This window comes from Diplotaxodon limnothrissa, linkage group LG1 (genome assembly GCF_057381915.1).
Source record: "Diplotaxodon limnothrissa isolate DT_005_m linkage group LG1, D_limnothrissa_male_GT1.1, whole genome shotgun sequence".
Classification (NCBI taxonomy): Eukaryota; Metazoa; Chordata; class Actinopteri; order Cichliformes; family Cichlidae; genus Diplotaxodon; species Diplotaxodon limnothrissa.
Window position 1 is genome coordinate 13,584,057 of NC_140596.1, and position 21,217 is coordinate 13,605,273.

Sequence of the window (21,217 nt, forward strand, 5' to 3'; positions counted from 1 at the left end):
ATGCACACACAACTCTTACTTGGGAGAAAATCTAGAAAAAAAGACTTTTAAAAATGCCTTGAAGCAAAAAACTAACTTTAGTTCCTGTTGATTTTTTGTCAAAATTTACATTTTGTTTTGTTAGTTAATTGTCCTGTCACAGGCTCTGTCTTTATCAAGGATCAAGGTTTTAAATGTCACTAAAATGTGCTGCACTTTGTGCCGTGTATAATCTCGCAAATACACACAGTATCAGATTAGTTCGTAGAGTTTGGCTAACCTTAGCAGTCTTAGCAGCAGTACCCTTGATTTCATTCACGCTAGTGTATACAAACTGGTGCAGAATATCACTTCGGTTTATATTCGGTTTACTTTCCCACTCGCTTGTTTACAACTTGAATTTGCAGGAGGATAGACTGAGACATAGCCGTCTGTCAGAATTGCAGCCCCGGGTAATAGCCAGTAGCACTTTAATATCTTTGTACTACTTTGTACTGCAGTTGTAAGTTAATAAAATAAGAATGTACATTTAACCAACTGGGATTTCTGGCACCGAGTAGCGAGGGCAGCAGCAGTTGTCAACAAATGGCTGGTTGCTAGTCACACATGTCATTAGCCTTCATGATTGAAGACTTTATGGTAAATTTAAAAGTTAAAAGAAAGATTTCAATTAGAACTGGGCAATAAAAATGAAAACTCATTAGCAATATAAAACATTGTCAGTATAAAGTCCATCCATGGAGGTAGTGGTATAGAGGTAGTTTTGTTTTGTTTTTGTTTGTTGTTTTTATTTCTTTGGACGTGAAAAAAGCATTTTCCCAGTTCTTTTGTGTTCTGCCTTAACACTTGAAGTTTTTGCCTAATCAAAGTTAAGATTTTAGTTTGGTTATATATATAGTCAGAAGTAAAAACTAATCAGAAACAGAGATTTGATTGTTTAAATGAATTAACTTAAAGCATTTTTTTAACCATGCCTTTCTTATTTAAGCTAGTAGATGCTGGCAGATAGATATTGGCATACACAGAAACTTCAGATGAAACTTCTCACTGTTTGTGTTTTGCAATACTCATGTTAAGTTGCTTGCATACATAAACATCTCGGTCAGTAGCAGTGTTTTGAACAGATGTCCCACATGGAATGAAAAATTAGCGGGGAGTTGACACTTGCTCTTACAAAGAATTTTGTCATGCTCTACTTCCTGAGCTGTCTGCAGTGACAAATTGATGTCATTTGTAACGTAAGCTTTATTTTAAGCAAAAGGTCCATTTTACTTAGTGATAAATGTTTTGTGTGCAGCTCCTCCCAGTAAACAGCAACAGCACTAGCTTAGATTAGTTTTTTTTTTTAACAAAAAGTGAAAGTAACAAAGGACAAATATGAAAAAGAGTAATGGAACTAGAGCTGGGCGATAGAACGATAACGATATGTATCGCGATATAACTTTTACTCGATAGAGAAATTAAGCTATCGCGATAGACCTCGCCGCTCTTGTCCTCTTAAAAAAAAAAAAAAAAAAAGGTCAGCCAATCCAAATTCAGTAGCGCAGAGCCGAACCAATCACAGCCGCAGCGTCACGTCGCGTGACTTGTTACATACAGCACAAGTGCCAAGCCGCACGTGTGTTTGTTTGGGAAGCAGCCAGCGGGTAGTGGAGCCAGCGCGTAATGGAGGAAATGAGTGTGCCGACTAGAAAAATCAACCGAGCGTGACCGAAGAGAAAACAGATGATGGTTCCAATGCCGGAGAGATTGTCGAACGGAAGAGCCATAGAAGTTCCGTAGGGTGAAGGTATTTCGGCTATTTCAAGTCTGACAAAAAACAGAGTAGCGTGCACTGTAAATTGTGCCGAAAGCAAGTCTGGAAATACAATAAACTGGTGCATGCGTCACACTGCGCCACGTTATTGTTTCAGTGAAATGAATTTCTACAAGACTGTTACTGTTAATTCTACTCTCTGCAGTGTTTACTGTCCCTCCACACATACGACTCGGTTCTGCTTCTATGCCCCAGCTTTGTTTACTTTTTCCCACCGAGGCTTCTAGACTTCTGATTGGCCAACATTTCTGCACGGTTAGGAATCTAGCGCCACCTGCTGCTTTGGCATGTTCATAGCAGCGTTTTCCTTCATTTCTGCCTTTATGTGTGGACGAGATTATTTTTTAAAACGAAAACGGAAAATCTCCGTTTTCAAAAATACCCGTGTACGTGTGGACGTAGCCTCAGTCTCTGACTGGAAGCGCTAATTCGTCATTCGGCTTTTGTCAGACTAAAGTAACTGTTAAAACTGTTTGAAAAGCTAAGCTATACAACAAGGAGAGATTGAGAATTTCCTTTTAGTTCTCAGTTTATTTGATATTGACAAAAGTTAGTCAGTTTTGTCTGTTCTTCTGTAAAACAAACTAAGATTTATTTTTAGAATTAATATTTTGTTTCTAAGTGGAATTGACAATTTAGTAGTCTGTTTCGTTTGTTCTATTTTGAAACTTAAACGCTTTAGCGGCTGCCTTTTGTGTAGTTTGTAATATTTGCCTTTATTTATCTGAAAAAGTCTCATGTTCCTTAAGTACATCTACCCTGTTGAACTTATTATGGGAAATAAATATTTAAATAAAAACAAGCTGCTGATTATTTCACATTTTACTTGTGAGCAACGGCACATTTAAATCTTACAAATATAGTTATTTGGCTTATATCGTGATAGATATCGTTATCGCCTGAAATGAAAAAAACATATCGTGATATGAAAAAATCTCATATCGCCCAGCTCTAAATGGAACTCTCACATAATTTATTTATTTATTTTTTTAAATTAAGGGATCAGCGGAAATGGCATTATTGTTTGAAGATCATGCATTTTATACTTGCTGCTAAATAGTGGACAAGCCCATTAAGATGTGCTGAATTAAAGTAAGAACTTGCAAATAAAATGTTATTAGACCTTGCAATTTTTGCAGCTTGTGTGGATGGCAAGAATACCTCATTATATGGAAAGGATGAAAGTGGGACCATGGAGGCTATAGTGAAGACTAGGTTGTGGGAATGTTATTGGGTGAGGAGCACCTACACTATGGCTTAGACATTTGAGAAAGGTTATGCTATGTCAGAACAGAGGCCACTGCCCTGCCTCGTCACAAGCTCATATTTCCTCTGTCCTCTTCTGCTCCTGTCACCATAGCAGCCATGCAAACCCACACTACGTCGGTGGTTATGTCATGGCTACTAGGAGGAAAACATAAGGGTTGGGATGCGTCTGTTACATTGTGTGGGAGCTTCGATATTGTTCCATGCTCTCAGTCAAATTCTAGTTTGAAAAGTTAAATTACTGAGATTGGCAAACTGATGATTTTGGAATTTACATAGTGCTACAATTTATTTGTTTATTTTTTTAAATTTATAATGGCACCAAGACAAAATAACCTATAGAAAGACAGGGAGGAAGGAGAAAGAAAAATAAGTAAACAAAATCAAGCATTGCTGAAAGTGTCAGAGTATTTCCATGTGCAACATTGCACCATACATATGATTGGCACATCTTTGTGTAAGAAGTTACATTTTAAAGTGGTAGGAGAACCTGTATAGTATAGCTAGTTGGTGTGAAATCAAAAGCTTCGGTTAGCTGGAAAAAAACATTTATATAATATCCGAGACTTGCCTTTTCATTCTAAAAATAAGTATTCCTTGTGGTTTTATGTTGTTTGGTAGTTTAAGAAGTGAAACGGCTCCACTGAAAGCCTGACTCACATGTCCTTAATTCAGTTTGATCAGACTGCTCGTAAGAGGCCTCTCAAAATGGAAAAGTGAGTCGGCTATACTGGCTAAAACTTTACAAACTTTCCTCTGAAATTATTTGGGCTGTCAAAATTCTGTCATACCGTTTAGAGTAAATTTTGATGCTCGAAGGCTGCACCTTCTAAAATAGGGCACTGCACAAAGAGCTTACAGTGGTCAGTACTCGGGCACAGATCATATATAAAACTTACACCTATAATTGTCTAAAGTACTGAGACAATAATGGATTCAGTCCTTTAATGCACAGCTGCATGTATTCACATGCATCCGAATACGTGTGTTGTACTAGTGAAAGAAAAAATAACATGACACACGAACAGTTCAAGGTGTGGCAATGGATTGAAGTGTGGCTTGCACCAATTCAAGACAAAAATGATCGGGTTTTTTGTCCATATGTCAAAATGTGTTTGGGAACGTGGCTCTCTACTCTCAAGTCGTTATTTTTATTTAATGTTCTTAAAAATATTGAAATAAATAATAATCAAAAACAATACGTGCAGTAATAGACAAATAAAATAAAATTAATGAATAGGCCATGGCTTTGTTGATATTAATGGCTCATAGTGTTTACAAAATGTTTTGGGGATAAACTGCTGTAATGCACTCAAGTGGAGAGACCTAGTTTCTCTGTGGAGAAGGCCATTGAGTGTTTTGTTTTCGAGTGCAGCTGTTCAAATATGATTGTGGCCTACACAGATAACAAAAAGAGGCCCCGAGGAAAAGCACACACAATGCTAGCCCATGCAGTTTGCAGCACATAAAATATATACTTCTACAGTATGCACACAGACCCACACACAGATTAATATGCACCGTCTGACACACACTCTTGTCCTACCACCTATTCACTGACCCACACAGTAAACGAGTAAAGACTCAGACAAAAAAAGTCCCTCTTAGGAAATGATTCACCGTTTAAGGCTTAACTTGACCTATAACAAGTGTTACGTTTAAGAACAGGATTCATACATGTGGGTATTCCAGTGATTCACTGTCTGATGGGGCTAAGCACACTGCATTTTATACCCCCATTTTGTACCTGTTGCACCATTTCAGCCCATGAAAGGGGATTACCACTTTTTCAGCCTTTGAATGTTTAAAGGCATCTTTAAGACAGATTGCTGTCATCAGTCATTACCTTTAGATTGTGCTGCTTGACCTTTTATGACTGTTAAAATGATTTATCTACATTTAAATAACATAATAAGACCGTGCCCTCTTAAGGCTTAAGCTTTTGGATATTTTGAACAACACAACTCTTACCAAAGCTTTCATGTCTCTGTCTCTCTGTGTGGGTGTGCATGTGCATGCTCGTGGTATTCCCTTTCCTCCTCAGGACCTCTTCACTGCCTCCTCTAGATTGGCCGCTGCCAAGCCAGTTTGGCCAGTATGAACTGAAGATAGAGGTACAACCCAAAGCCCACCACAGAGCACACTATGAGACTGAAGGCAGCCGAGGGGCCATCAAAGCAGCATCCGGTGGCCATCCAGTTGTAAAGGTAACTCTTCCTGCTACTCAACGTTAAGAAATGTTATAAAGATATTTACTACTAAAAAGCTTAGTGGTGTGTGTGTTGATTGTTTTTTTTTTGTTTTTTTTTCCAGTTTTCCTTTTTTTTGTACTGAGATCTTGTGGCAAAAAAGCCAAAATGACTTTTACAGAGCATAAGCTGAGCAAAATACAAGAAATAATGCCTTTGCCTGAGTATTAAATTCCCGTAGCTCAGGACTGATTTATTGTTAACACAATGCTTGCCATGCATTCCTAAACTTATACTTTACATTATCTAGTTCCCACTGTACCAACCACAGTCTAGATGTCAACTCGTGAAGCCTACATGATTGGAAAATAAACATGAAATGGAAAAAAAGGCTGAACCCAACTTTCTAAATTCAGCAGTTGGTGGGAATTTTCCTCTGCTGAAAGAAATATATATTTTCCACATAGCTTGTGCAAGGATCAACACTCTGGCTAAAAATTCAAATACTCTCTAATAATATAAACCTGACACATCAGGGAGTTGGTGAAAAATGGGATCATTCATTGCTTTCCCAAAGATCTCAGCACCTGCCTATTATGTACTAGAATCGTTGTATGTTATTTGACTATAAAAAACGTAAGTGTTCAGGCTTGCACCTCAAACATCTGCTGGTTGTAGGGAACAGACACTGGATTCAGGGTGTCAGTTTACATGTTTGGATGAGTAGATTGTCACACGGACTGTCCCGCGAGAAGACTGTCAATCAGTTTGTTGAAGCAAGAAGACAAGAGCTGTCACTGTAGCCTGGTCAGCTGGTCTGTCATTTGATAGCACCTGTGAGAGAGTCGGTGAGCCAGCATAGAGCTATGGTGTGCTTTTGACTCAGAGAGAGAGGAAGATTCTCATTAATATTTTAAGGTCCCAGTGACAAGCTTTCTTTGTATGTGATTAATAAAGGGTCTAATGCTTGGCCATAATCATTGTTGCGTAACCTAACAATGACTGAGATCAGACTGATAGATTGGTTGGTAGTCCAGTCATCCAGATGGGATTGCTTTTACTAGTTTGTGCTTCAGTGCCACGTACATCATTTTCTTTTTGGACTGTGGTACTGAATGATAATGGATTGCATTTATATAGCGCTTTTCTAGGCATCCAAAGCGCTTTACAATTCCACTATTCATTCACTCTCACATTCACACACTGGTGCAGGCAAACCACAGTTGTAGCCACAGCTGCCCTGGGGCAGACTGACAGAAGCGAGGCTGCCATATCGTGCCATCGGCCCCTCTGGCCAACACCAGTAGGCGGTAGGGTAAAGTGTCTTGCCCAAGGACACAACGACCAGGACAGAAAGAGCTAGGGGATCGAACCGGCAACCTTCCGGTTACAGATGTGCTTCCAATCCCCTGAACCATGGCCGCTACGAATAAGCAGTGTGCCCAAACAAAAATACACCTCACAAAACAAGGGCATGCAGACCACTGCCATTTGTTGCTTTAGAAACAGTCTATGTCCTTATACATTCAGTCATGCAGGCTCCCTTCAGGCCAATCATTAACCATTTCTACCTCAGTTAGACTGAGATTCAGTACAGCCATATGTGACGATGCATAATTTAGCTATCAAATTTTTTCAACCAAGCATTTGCCACGCTTGCCCTCATTTCTCATTCCTAAAGGGAATTGATAACTTACAGTACTTGCTTTGCAGTAGTTAGTGACTAGAGAATATATATATCTCAGGTCAGAGAAGGCAACTTAAAAGTCATTTCCAAACCCAGCAGGAATCTGGTTTGTACTTACTGTACTTACTTGATAAATTGCCATACAATAAATCTCCTTCAGAATAATTCTTTGATCTTCACAGATTGCTGCTAAATCTTTCTCAGCATGCCGTTACTGTTTGTATTCAGTAGCAGTAAGCTGCCACTACCAGTGATGAAAATGAAAATCAAATGTGTTTCTGCTAGAACACACTTTCATCATCAGATTTACAAACAATAATGCACTGTCACAGAGAGGATAAGCAGAGACAGTGAGGGAAAGGCACAGATAACAGCAATGGTGTGGAGCTGCATGCACAGAGAGAAAATGTGTGGGTGAATCGATTGTACAAGTGAGAAGAATGTGCGAGTGAGTCATTTATTCGTTTACCTGTTTGAATATACATTAATTGTGACATGAAACTAAAGAAGTCCTTACAGAGATCTCTATTCAACAAATACACATATTCTTTCAAAATGTTTAATGCATTAGCAGTTTTTAAAGTTAATGGTTTTCATGCCTCAACATTCATTACTTGTATTCAACTTTGAACAAGTCACTTCTTTTAATATTAATAACAATTATTTCACGTACACAACCCGTATGTGAGTGTAGACATTAAATACACTTGACAAGCAATTAACCATTGTCTTGCACTACTATGAGGACAGAAAGCACTTGTCTAGCAGGTCTAACAGTCAGTCTTTGTTTACCAAACATGCACTGCTCTACTGTTTAGTCTCTTTAGCGTCTTTGAATTCACTGTGCAAAAAAACACCTTATTTGAAAGGTCATTTCTTACACTGTCATGTCATTGTTGTTTTTACAGAAACACATTTACTTCGAAAACCAAAACCACAAACACACACACTTTGTGCTTTGTGTTATTGTTTTGAGAACACACAATAAGATGCTGGATATAAGGGCATACATAAGTTAAATAAAAGCATAAATGGCAAATACAGGAAACATGCATTGTTATTGGAGGAAATCCCATACAACAGATTCAGTATATATTGAACATGAGGAATCAGAACATTTGTATATAGCATATTTTCCAGGTGCACTATTTGTGTGAAGTTGTTCCCTGAAGGCAGAATGTCATAGGGTTCGCCATGTTTGACTGCATCTTCTCTGCCAAAGAGTTTGAATAGATTTAGATTTATATATAGAGTTTGTGTTTTTGTTTTTTTATGTATTTCAAATCCTGCAGACATTAAAAACCCGTCTTCTTTTCGTTACTATTTCCTGCTCTATAGTCAGTGCAAGCTCTTCTTCAAAGATAAATACTATGAAACCCCTACAGTTGTCCTTTCTGTAGATTATATATCATCTGCACTTTGTGAGTCCTTTTACTCTTTTAGAGTCTTGTAGTGTGATGTCACCAGATGATGCCATAGCTGCCATCTGGCCATGTTAATGACTTCCCTTTGTGATTGCACTGTTGCACAAATCAGTGCACCACAGAACTGCTGTGTCAACAGAAAAAACAATGTGGAGCTGGTGCAGTTTAAAGGATTAAATATGTTTGCCTTACTCTGTTGCAGTATTAGGAGCAGCAGAGTAGGTTATCATATACCTTCTTTGTCTTTGTGTGTTCTTATATCAGTGTCTTCAGTTCTTCTGGGTCTGTATACTTACAGATGTCTGAGAGAAAGGCCTATTTTTCTGGCCTCTCTTTTAGCAGTTGTAATGTTTTTTTGTTTTTTTTTTATTTCTTTTTGCTTTTTGGCTTTTGGGGTTATTGGCTTTATTGTATAATGATCAGTATGAATGGAGAGAGAAAGAAAGAGGGTGGATAAAATGAAGAAAACAGTGGACTCAGACCCAGGCATCTAGTGTGAGAACAGCCTTCAGTACATAGGGGGCACACTCTTGCAAATCTCTCTGTTATGTCATTTAGGCATCTACTAGCTTTTTGTGTTCTGCCAATTATTCACTTAGTTGGTTGTTTATCTTTCAATAGGAGTCCCAACAGAGTTATGAAGGCTACTCTCATCTTTATTTTTGTGTTACTGCTGTGTTTGCAAGTTTGAAATATGTTTTTCATAAAACCTATTTAACAACTTAATTTTGATATGTTAACGTGTTTCTATTTAGTCACTTAGTCATTGGAAATGAATGAATGAATGGGCAAGATAAGAAGTGGTTTTAGGTCATTTATTTTAAAACCTGGAGTAATGAGCCCCACACACAGGATATAGCGCCTCTTAAGAACCATAACCACAGAAGAAACTGATCAGAATAACCACTGGGGAGATCCTGTTGCCTCACTTAAGTGTGAGGGAGCATTATATGTAATTCATCTAACTCTTGCTTACTAAATAAAACATGAGACCATGATTGGTTGCAAATTTGACATGATCTTGGTTTGTTAATATATGTAAAATTTAGGGTTATGGTTTTGATCTGCTGGTTATCACTGATCTTTTGAGGGGGGAAAAGGGTCTTGAAGCCTTGGTTTTCTGTCTGCATGCATGGTAGCCAGACAAAGAAAGAATTACTTTTTACATTGAGTTATTATGATAGACATGATTTATAGCTCCATAGAATCTGAGGAATGTTACCTATTCTTATGCAAAGACTGATACTTGTGGCTAATTATATAGTTGACCAACTATAGCTTTGTAGTAGCAATTCAAGCTTTTAATCCATAAAGCAGGAATTTGGTAAATCCTACCATCTCAATCTAGTTTCCAGCAAAATATGTAAACTTTCTAATGGGTGACAGTAACAAAATAACAAAATGGAAATATAATCCTTTTGTCCTAGCAGACAGGATATAAGCTTAAATTCAACATGCGTTCCTCAGACATCTGTGGATTTTCTGGCATAGAATGGGCTTTTTATGGGGATTTCCACACATAAATTGGATTTGTCTATGTTGTTGGTAAAACCAATTAGTCTATTAGGCCACAAAATCACTCTGCCAGCAATCCCAAAATCTAAGGTAGGAGCAACTGATCTCCATCTGTCCATATCACCTATTCTCTTCTGTTAGTATTTGAGCTGTTCCAGCCTGCAGTTTCCCGTGAAGGCCACTCCATGTCCCACCTCCACCCCATGTTCTTCCATTTAATGTTTTATCTCACTTATGAATATTGCATTTGTTGTCAGTGATGCCTGTTTTGTTCTGTATTCTAATGGGAGGTCCTGTCTTAGACTGTTCCACACGTGGAACAACCTGGAGGTCCTAGAACAAAGCCAACCCTTTAAAAATAATTAAGCTTTATATTATTTTGACTAATATGGTTCTGAACTGAAGTAGCAATTAGGGCTGGGCCATATTATACCGTTCACGGTAATACTGGTATAATGTTAGGCAACGATAGGAAAATGAAATATCGCGATAGAATGGGAGTAAAACGCGCATGCGCAGTGCATTTGTTTTCATACGCACATGGCCGATTGTTGAGTGAAACAGATGAACCAGAATTGGTTTGTAAAAATGGTGCAACTTCCGTGATGTGGAACTGGTTTGGTGTTTGTCCGTCAGATACACAACAAAGCACATTTTTTTTGCAGAACATGCAAGCGGCCGTTGTTATTGTCGTATTTGTCGGACTTAGGCTACGTTCACACTGCAGGTCTTAATGCTCAATTCCGATTTTTTGATCAAATCCGATTTTTTTGTCTGCTCGTTCACACTACAAATAAAATGCGACAGCAAACGCGCTCTAGTGTGAACGCTCAAAGCGGCCCGCATGCGCAAAAGAAGATGTCACACACAACGCGCTCTGTTTAGACCCAGAGCAACAGTATTGTTTGACTGATGGCCCTTAATATAAAGACTTCGGACTTCACGTTTCCCAATTTTTGCTTTAAGTTATTTTGTTATTTACATAATAATGTAAATAACCTAATAATGATCCTTATTGCTGTTTAAGAGAGGAGCGGTGCTTCAAAGGATAGCTGCAGATTTCTGTCAGAATCTGCAGATTATACAGTACAAATAAAATGTTTACGTTGTCTTCCCAACAGTTTCACTTACATCTACACTGGATGGCCAGGAAGCGTTCGCGATGTCTTCTCGGGCGCTTCTCTGGCGCTGATAATTGGCTTCAGTCTTGTGTCGGTGATGTAAAAGATGGATTTAATGCGACTTGACCGTTCAAACAGCAGTCGCTTTCTAATACATCGGATATGTATCGGATTCAGTACCACATACGAAAGTGACCCAGATCGGATTTGAAAATATCGGATTTGCGCCGTTCACACTGTCATAGCATGATCGGATATGGGTCGCATAGGGTCAAAAAATCGGATTTGATGCGCTTTCGCCTGCAGTGTGAACGTAGCCTAAGATGCTCTTAAATCTGGGAGTAATCTGGGTCCTAAACTCCGTATGCTTCAGGTCAAACAACACTGCAGCATCACTTAGAGTTAAAAACTGTCTAAATTCTTTCATCTTTAATAAAACGATCAGCATTGCTGCTTTACCAGGTGTAACTATAAAGTTTAACTTCCAGGCATCCATGAAAACAAAAGTTATTACATTTAACGGAGTTAGAAGTTAGCAGGAAGCTAGCGGAAGTTAGCTCGCTAGTTTCGCTAGTTACCTAAGCATGATATTGCATGTTCTGACTGAGAGATTTCTGAAAAAAATCAAACGTACAGCTCTGCTATCACTTCCAACATAAATGAAGACAGGAAACTAAACAGCAGTGACGTTTGTAGGGTTACTGAAGTTGGGCTAGCTGGTATATAATGATGTGCTACGTGATCGCTAGCGACACAGCTATGTTAGCATAACATAAACAGTGAAGCTGGAGGACGAACACTAACACTTTTCCACTTATAAAAGTTAACGTGAAGGTTCTTCATGGTTAGAAACAAATGCAATCGCATGGCAGGATGCTGTAAACGGACCAAACTTCAGTCAGGAGAACAACTGAGATAATCCATCCACAATACGAGGTTAGTCATTAATATACTGCAACAACATGGGAATAGAGCAGCTGCCAGAGAATTCAACATTAATGAATCAATGGTACAGAAGTGGAGGAAGCAAGAAGAATGAGTTTAATAAAGTTTGATTTATCTGACTGCTTTGTTTCGCTTAATGTGCCTTATAATCCCGTGCACCTTATGGTCCGAAAAATACGTACTGCACACTGCAGTTTAATGTTGCAAAGCACCTCTTTTTAACTTCAGTGGATATTATACATGGTTATGCTCAGGATATGTCAGCCCATTTCTACTGGAAATGCCTTTTGGTTAAACTTTCAGCAAGGAATTTGCATTTGCACTGTTACATTTTTATAAAGCTTTAATGTACATAAAAACCAGCTTCTTGTTTAAGTGAAAATAAATGGAAGGTTGTCTTTTTGCGCTAGTAATGTTGTGGAGTTGTATTTTGTCTCGCATCAATTATATCGTCGGTTATATCGTTATCGCAAATTTTCAAATATATATCGTGATAAATATTTTTGGCCATATCGCCCTGCTCTAGTAGCAATGTTGTATTAAAAAGATATCCCGAAACTGCTCTCAACAAGATACAATAGGGACCATCTGACTGTCTTAATATAACTTTTCATTGTAGGATGTGGCTACATCTGTGACTGGCTGTTTTAGTCATTCCTCTGGGGCTAGCTGCAGACCTTAATCAGTACACCTGTTGCTAGGAGACATATAAGTCCAAAGCCTCTCTGGCTGGCTGAAGGCTGAGGTATCCTTGTGCGTATTTAACCAGCTTATTTGAGTGCTACAACACCCAGACAAATATAAGGACCCCTCTGGTATTACTGACTAGGCTACAGATAGGTGGAGGCAGACACAACAGATGTGGAGCAAGTGAAGCCCCCCCCCCCCCCCAAAAAAAGTGCATAAACACAACAGGACTATCCTGTATTTTTACGGCGTGCATGGGAGAAAAAAAAATCAAATATCAAAATTTATTATCTCCATCTTTAATCTGTTACTATAGTTAAGGAATCTAAATGAGGCTATGGTGTCTGGTAACAAGCATTTGAAACAGAATACGACAAAAGTTGTTTGAGACGACCATATATTTCTACCAGCTTGGATGCATTAAATGATTTGGTCCTAGTGCTTGAACGCTTGTCCATAACTCCATTACTGTCTGTCTCTACGGCGTCTCTAGCCCCTTCTTATTTTATCAGCCTCAGTTTCTTTCATGTATTTTTGTAATTTTTTGTGCCGCTATGTCTCTTCCTTTGATTCTGAATAGACTGGGGTACAGTGAAGAGACACACAAACAATAATGCAGAGCCATGCGGGTTGCACTGTGTGAATTGGCTGGAGCTAGTGTTGTTTTGCCTCAGGGTTGTATTTGATGTAAACATGTCAGAAGCTTGGCTCTCATTTGTTGTAATCAGGCTTAAAGCACAGAAAGAAAACAGTTGCTGAGAGCAGGAGAAGGAGAGAGGTGTGTGCATGTGCATAACGAAGAGTAAAAGGGGGGGAGGTTAGAATGAGGAATAAGAAGAATTGCGCTTGGACCAGCTTAGCAAGGCCATATACAGCCCTCATGCAGTATACAGTAAACGCTCTCTGTGTGTGACAGTGTGAACGCGCATGAGTGTGCGCATGTATTGACCTTGTTTAAACAAACAGTTAACCGGCCCCCTGGCTCTTGCTGCCCTCCCTAGTGTGCTGGGCAAACAGCAAGCCTGGGTGAGCTGATCTGTGTGTGTGTGTGTGTGTGTGTGTGTGTGTGTGTGTGTGTGTGCATAGATCCCAAGCCATGGTGCCACCATGTCACACTAGGGAAACCACTGCCAGTAAAAACGGGTCCTCTGGTGACCTTGACCACCATTTCTCCCATTTTTTACATCTGTTGCACACGCATGCTGGTCAGGCTGTTACACACAGACACGCACACTCACACGCGACAAAACTTTGCAAGAATCGCAGTTTACACTAGAGTCAGTACACTTAAATTCACACATTGTCTGACACACATACACCAACCGGTATACGCTCTAGGGCTGTAGTTTACATCGACGTGGCTGCTCACTCTTTACACACACACACTCCTGCATACACACAGAGTCTCACCATGGTAACAATGGAGCAACACAGCGAAACAACTTAGCAGACTCAGGCGCTAGCTGTTAGACAGTGTCGAGTTACGGCAGTGAGCTAGATCGAAGGTAGAGGATATAAGAGGATAGAGAAGAGAGGGTGACAAACGTAAAAGAAAGAGATGAAAGAACATGTCGGGTTTGAAGAGAGTGAAGGGAAAAAAAGGAAGAGGACAAAATAAGTAAAAGACATATGTAATGAATGCCAGGTTGTAGATAAAGCACTGTGTGTGTGAAGAGAGCCTGTGTTTTTCTTTTGAGAGCAGGTGCTGTTCCCTGATGTTCCATTATCAGATCTCCTGATGTCCAGAACAGCTCTTAAGAGGAGCTTTAATGTTTTTGTTTTTTTGTTTTTGTTTGTGTGTTTGTTTCTTAAGAGAGATGTGCCTATTTATGTATCAACGGTAAATTAAAATAAAATATGATGTGTCTTTAGTGGAGTTTTGGAACATCAGAACTGCTTCAGTGCACCTAGGCGTTGACCCCATAAACCAGTGCTATCTAACTTGGCTTTTCAAAATCTGCCATAACCATTTGGACCTTTTCTCTACATATATTGGCGCTATTGTTTTTAGCAAATTGTGCTGATTACCCACACCTTAGTCTTGATCTGTGACGAAATATACTTGTCAGTGAGTGCTGGTATTTTTATAGTTATTGAGTGACTTTGTCGTGACAATGTTCAGGATTCAGAATTAAGCGCAATGCTGCTTTTTATCAGCCCTGTCGATGGGAGGTAATGTCACCCTGAATAAGGAACCATTCCCACCAGATTAAAAAACTTTACTCAGGAAAAATTTATATTTGCAGTGACACTTATTGTGGGTAAGGATCACTACATTATTGGTGTCCATTTGTGTAAGTCTTTAGCTATGCAGAGACTGTGCTATGCATATGCAGAATGCTGATTTGTTTGAAAAGTTGGGCTCAACAGGAAAGGAAACGACAGCGGAGTGCACTACGAACCAAAAGAAGAGCGAAATAAGCACAGTTCCACATAATTTTGAAGCTGCCCTCTGGTGACAATACTCAGCTACAACACATAGAACAAGGATTGCTAGGCTCTGTGTAGCACCTGCGGACTACAAACACGCTGGGACCTTCCTAGCCTGCCTTTAGGTAATCAGCTGGATTGGTGTGTGATCACTGCAAATGGTCCTAGCACATGATTTCCAGAATTTTAAACTTGTGAAACCATTCAGTGACACTCTGTGCATGATTGACATCCCAGAAGAGACCACTTCCCCCAGGATAAAAAAGAAAAAAGAAAAAATCATCAAAAAATAAAGTTAATTACTCTGAATTTCTTATTTGAGGTAACCTTTTCCTTTAGTGGCACAAGCAGACTCAAACTATGTGAGCAAAGTGCACCTCCATGGCATTACAGAGTCACCAGATCCAGTCGTATCCCATGAGGTGAAGTTTTTCCCCTTTAATCTGCCATGTTTCTATATGGATACAATGTTTTTTTCCCCCTCAGCTTCTAGCCTTATTACTGGATCAGTGGAACAGATGAAGGCCGAAAATAAGTGGTACTTTATTTAGTATGAGCTGAGTATGTAACTGTATCCCGGAGTTTTATTTTAGGGGAGGGAGTTCATCCCAAACTCTATCCATGGTCAGAAGATAGAAGTCAGAAGTTAGTTACATGCTCTGGTGAACATTGGCCTGGGGTCATGTGATGGGTTTTAATGTCACTTTGGTTTAATATAAGAACTGATCTCTATCAGGCCTGAGTTGCATGCTGACTGACCAGCAGGGCTCAGTGAACAGGCAGAAAGCTGAGGAGTTGAAAGTGTAGAGACCACTCTCCTGTGGTATTTCACACTCAGCCGTGGATATAGGGGGTGGAGGATGGGGCACTCAGGAATGTGAAACAAGTCAAGGGTATGTGTCGTGTACATCCACTACCGAGAAGAGGAGTCGGCAGTCTTGTGCCAAGACCATGGCACAATCACAGCCATGGCATGTGCGCTTGTTTACATGTCCTGTTGTTAGCAGGTGATGCTTTATCCAGTTTCTGAACTGAAGGTGTAAAAAGGTCACCTGAAGTGTAGTTAGATTACTTTTTCTGATCCTCGTTGTAGTGCTCTACAAACAAATGCAGTGATTTGAAAGGTTAATAAGGTGTTTAAAAAATGCAGTGACATATTTTTCTTTGTGCAGCTTTCACTACTTGTTTGCTGTACTCGTTCTGTGTGCTTACACGTGTAGATCAGTTTTGTGAAGCTGCTGTTTTTTCACTTATCTAAATTAATCAAAGTAAACCAAGTGAAGGAAATGCCAGACTAAAAGCAATTTTGGTTTACTAACTATGACAGAGACTAGCTTGGCACGTGTTGTAGTATGTTTCTGTTTCATCTGCGGGGTTGATTAACTGAGACTGCTGAAGTGAGCCTTTTCTTTCTGGCTCTCTTATCAGGTTTTGCCAGTTTATTATTTGATTTTGAAAACAACTCATGGCCTGCTAATTGTATATTTGTCAACACTCCTGCTCCACATAGAATCCCTCATGTGTACACAAAGAGAGTGAAAGAGGTCAAGATGAAGGGGTTAAATGAATGGAAGGAGAAAAGGAGACCTTCTGTTTCATGGTTGCAGAAAAACAAGGTTTCCACTTTATTTAACAGAGTGTTAAACGTGTTTACCCTCAACAAATCAGCTCCAGGTATTATTGTCACTAATAGTAAAAACAAAAAACCACATACCGTACCGTACTTTAAAAAAGAAAGAAAGAAGATTTTCTGAGCTTTTTGTGCTTTTCATTTTTTTGCCATTTGTTTGTCCTCTCACAGATGCATTTTTCCAGACACTTTTAACTCTTTTTACCCTGTCTGGAACACACATGGTGCTACAAATAAACATGTCTTGATTTATAGAGACACACACACACACACACACACACACACACACACACACACACACACACACACACACACACACACACACACACACACGTGCAAGCACTGTCTATGATCACTTCCACACTGTGCAGGCATGATCATAAAACAAGCAACACAGCCCACAGACTGTTGATTCCTGTGACTCTACATTTCATGACTCCAGAAAAATGGTGTCATTTATAGCCGTGGATCCATTCAAGCTGGTGGGCATAATTACCTGTTAGCTCGTTACTTGGAAGGTTTGTTCTTCGATGTGGCTTTTAGGATCTAATGTGGTTTTTAAAGATGAACCCATTACTGGTTATTATAGGGGCCTCATGTTGGCCCTTGGTGCAGCTTCCTTCCGAATACATCTCTTGTGCCAGATGTTCTGTGTTGAATTCAGATTCACATGGATAATGGTGAGAAAGAGAAGACTGTATCTGTCAGTTTAAATGATGAAGTTAGATTGCAAAAATGTATGGTCCCCTCTTTGAATTTATAATTTTTTAAGGGAGGAAGCTAACCTCTGTGGTCATCAACCGTGTCAATAGTGCCACTGAGATTATATTTTATTTATTGCAATCACAGTCTACACTTTAAGAACAGGCAAAAACACACACCCAACAGCAATGTGAATCACTTTTTTGTTTAGTCATTCAGCTGAAGTAATCCATCACTGGGCATTAATGAAACAAATTTGCAGGATGTGGTGGAGAAGTGTCAACATAACATTGGGCGGGGAGCTTTTGCTCTGAAAACTCAGGCTAAGCCTAGGGGAAATTCTGTTTTTTGTGGGGTTTTTTGTTTGTATGTGTTTTTTTGAAAGCCACAGTTTGAAATGCAGCCAGTTATTTCTTTGGTACCCATCAGCAAACCTTAAATTCTGCGTAACATAAAACAATACTTTTAACACATTTTTAACCAAATATACATTTGGCCACTTTATCCCTTTCTGTCATTGCACTTGATGCATGCCATAATGCTTTGCAGCAAGGTGTGGTTTCAGCTTGAAACACTGGAAATTATAGAGAAATGTATAATAACCAGTCTAATTTTGTTTAGTAGCTACAAACAGCGTTTGGCTGTTTTTAAAAACAAACCACCTTTTATTGACGCCTTCTAGATAAAAGCTTATTTATTTAGCTCACAAAAATGAATTAAAATTAAGACCTCAAGCAGTCTGGCTGCATAGCTTGTATCTGCCACTCAGGGTTTCTCAGTTTTTCCACTGCTTGATTTAATGTAGGTACTGCCATACCTTGACTTCTTTCACAAAGGGGAAAATCTCAGAAGCAGCAATTAACAGCAAAAGAGAGGAAGATGCATCTAATGACAACAATTCCCATAACACAGATCTCACCACTGGATCCAGTTTACCTTTTAAGAATGCTGGAAATACTTCTTTGAACTAATGTAGTTTTAAAATTGGCTTCAGATAAAGTCAGCCTAAAAACACAGAGACAATCCTGCATCAGTGCCTGCTCTCTGTTGTTATTTAGGTACATTTGTTCCTGATGGTGACCGATTTCAGTCATTTTATTTTAGCTACTTTTGGAAGAGCATACGACAGATCCCAAGCTACACCCACTTTCTCTCTGTCAATGCACCAAACACTCTGTACCAGGCATTGACACAGCGGTGTATGACGCAAACCTGCAGGGAGGAAGGGTTCAACAGCCAGCTGTGGTGGGGTTGAGGCTTGGCAGTTCCTGGGGTGAAACAGCAATGAAAGGCCTTGTTCTTTTCTGTTAACCTCAATGGGCTGCCCTCCATCTGAGCTGGAGGTGTGGACTTGTGAGGCAGTATGGTGGGAGTGCGTATAAAGGGGGGTGCCATCCTGCCGTCACGGAGTCTGCCAAGTACAACATTACAACAGTAGTGGGATTGTGCAGTCTGTGTATTTTTTTTTCTGTCCCTATGAGCAGGAAAGGTTTTGCTCTCCTTTCCATCTTTCCCTTGTCTCTACCCAACCTACAACACTTTTACTTCATCAGACATCTCACCTGTTTGAGTTCAAACCAGAGCTCTAGCTCTCGAAGGACAGCCAAAGAGCATTGCCCCTCACCAGTTTGGTATTCATCAACCACTACATTCAAAAAGCCATTGATTTGTATTAACCTTTTTTTGAAATCTCAACTAGTATCACACAGATCGGATTTTTTGGTTATGTTTTTTCTTAAAACTCGTTTGATTTAGCATCTTGGCAGTTACGGTAATTTGTACACCATTAATTATTAATGTGGTACTACTGTAGAAATACAACTTTTTTTTTTGTCTTGAAACAGCTGAGTACATGAGGTTTACTTGTCAATGATGAGCGGGTATGCAGAGGGAAAAAATTAGAAGTCAATTAGTTGAAAACATCAGTGTCAGACTGGTGGGAGGCCAGAGTGTTAGACAAATCTCCAGTGGCTCTGCCAGAAATATCACAACATCCTGGACCTGTCAATAAGATTAATTCCAGAAAAGGTTGCTTCTTAAGGCAGTGGAAATGAAGAGTATTCTTTTGTTAGCACCTCTCATCTGGAACCCAAGGACTAACGTCTGTTTTTGTTCTGTGTTTCTGTCTCTGTCTGTGTCAGCTAATTGGCTACAATGAGAAGCCCATCAACCTGCAGATGTTCATTGGAACAGCAGATGACCGTTACTTGAGGCCGCACGCCTTCTACCAGGTGCACCGGATCACTGGGAAAACCGTAGCCACAGCCAGCCAAGAAATTATGGTCTCAAGCACCAAAGTTCTCGAAATTCCTCTCCTCCCTGAAAACAACATGTCAGCCAGGTAAATGTCAAGACCACTTCAGGGTTGCATTACTTAGTTATGAGTTTACCACCATGAAGGAAGTCATGTCCAATGAAAAATAACCTCTTTGGAAGATATTACAACTATGTATAATCATAAAAGGGGATTTTTTAGATTTTCTTAATTTAAACCAACAGGAGGGTCGGGGGCCGAAGGAAAATTTGAGTGTTTCCCATGGAGCAGAGAACCTAATTTTATTAATAAATTTAGGATCCCTATAACAGCAGAATGATTAATTTATATAAGACCTGGTTTCATTTACATTGGAATTAATGGGAAGGGATTTTGTCATTTACACTTGTAATAAATCATATTCACAGGCATTTTTAATTTCAACAGTTTGAGCAATTACAACCCGGCTTCTTGTTGCCAATCCCCTGCTGGGCTTGTGGTTGGTTTTTATCACTCCTAGGCCTTTACTACTTAAATATGTCTTAGATGCTTGCTATCCCGGTGGTGCTGTATTGGGCCAACTATTTTCCCATTACCCTGCAGTATCGACTGTGCTGGCATACTTAAGTTGCGGAACTCAGACATTGAGCTGCGGAAGGGGGAGACGGATATCGGAAGAAAGAACACACGGGTCCGCGTGGTGTTCAGAGTGCACATCCCTCAACCCAATGGGAAGGTGCTGTCGCTGCAGGCTGCCTCCATTCCTGTGGAGTGTTGTGAGTGTCTGCTTCCTAAACTCAGCTTACACACATAAAAATATTCATTCAGAAAGCCAGAACAGGAAAGATACAAAGATAGAAACACACAAACCTTCTCACATACACACTTGTTTATTAGCAAGCTTGCAGCAATTTAAGATTTGATCTGCTGTGGTTACTTTAGATAAGAATGTTTGATAACTGTTAAAAATGTAAATGTGCTCAGTTTTTTCTCTTCCCTTCTAGCCTGGTTATCTATAAAGCTACAAAGACCTACAAAAATATATAATACATAATTCTTCTTTTATACGTAGGCTTTCAGAGAGGTTTTAAATCTACAGTCTGTTCTATCTTTATGTTATACCTTATATAACATAAGGTCACTTATAATACAGCTCAACAAATAACCATTCTCTCCTCAACCCTTTCTATCCCACTTCCAGCCCAGCGGTCAGCTCAGGAACTACCCCAGGTGGAGAAATCCAGCCTGACCAGCTGTCTGGTCAGCGGGGGAGAAGAGATGGTCATCACTGGTGCCAACTTTTTCCCAGAGTCTAAGGTCATCTTCCTGGAGAAAGGCCCTGGTAAGTTTTGTGTTCGCACAGCAGCTTTGCCTTGAACCACCCCTGCAGAATTAATGCGTGCCAAATGTGTGTGCAAAAATATTTCATGCTTTTTACAAGCCACCATGAGTAAAACATTAAATGTGTCATTTCGATCTGTATAGTTTTAGTCACAGACCAAACCTACTCTTCTATCATTTACAGTGGGATATTCTTCCCGGTGAGATCATATAAACCCACGTTTTATGCAT

General features: G+C 39.6%; 1 protein-coding gene across 2 annotated transcripts in view; it reads left to right on the forward strand.

Annotated features, from left to right (window-relative positions):
- Nucleotides 1–21,217, forward strand: part of nfatc3a (nuclear factor of activated T cells 3a) — a 60,404-nt gene that overhangs the window by 19,881 nt on the left and 19,306 nt on the right. For both annotated transcript variants that reach the window (XM_085367512.1, XM_085367433.1), the window contains exons 3-6: nucleotides 5,106–5,268; nucleotides 19,533–19,732; nucleotides 20,249–20,421; nucleotides 20,847–20,987. In XM_085367512.1, coding sequence (XP_085223638.1) covers nucleotides 5,106–5,268; nucleotides 19,533–19,732; nucleotides 20,249–20,421; nucleotides 20,847–20,987 — 677 coding nt within the window. The remainder of the gene's footprint in view (nucleotides 1–5,105; nucleotides 5,269–19,532; nucleotides 19,733–20,248; nucleotides 20,422–20,846; nucleotides 20,988–21,217) is intronic.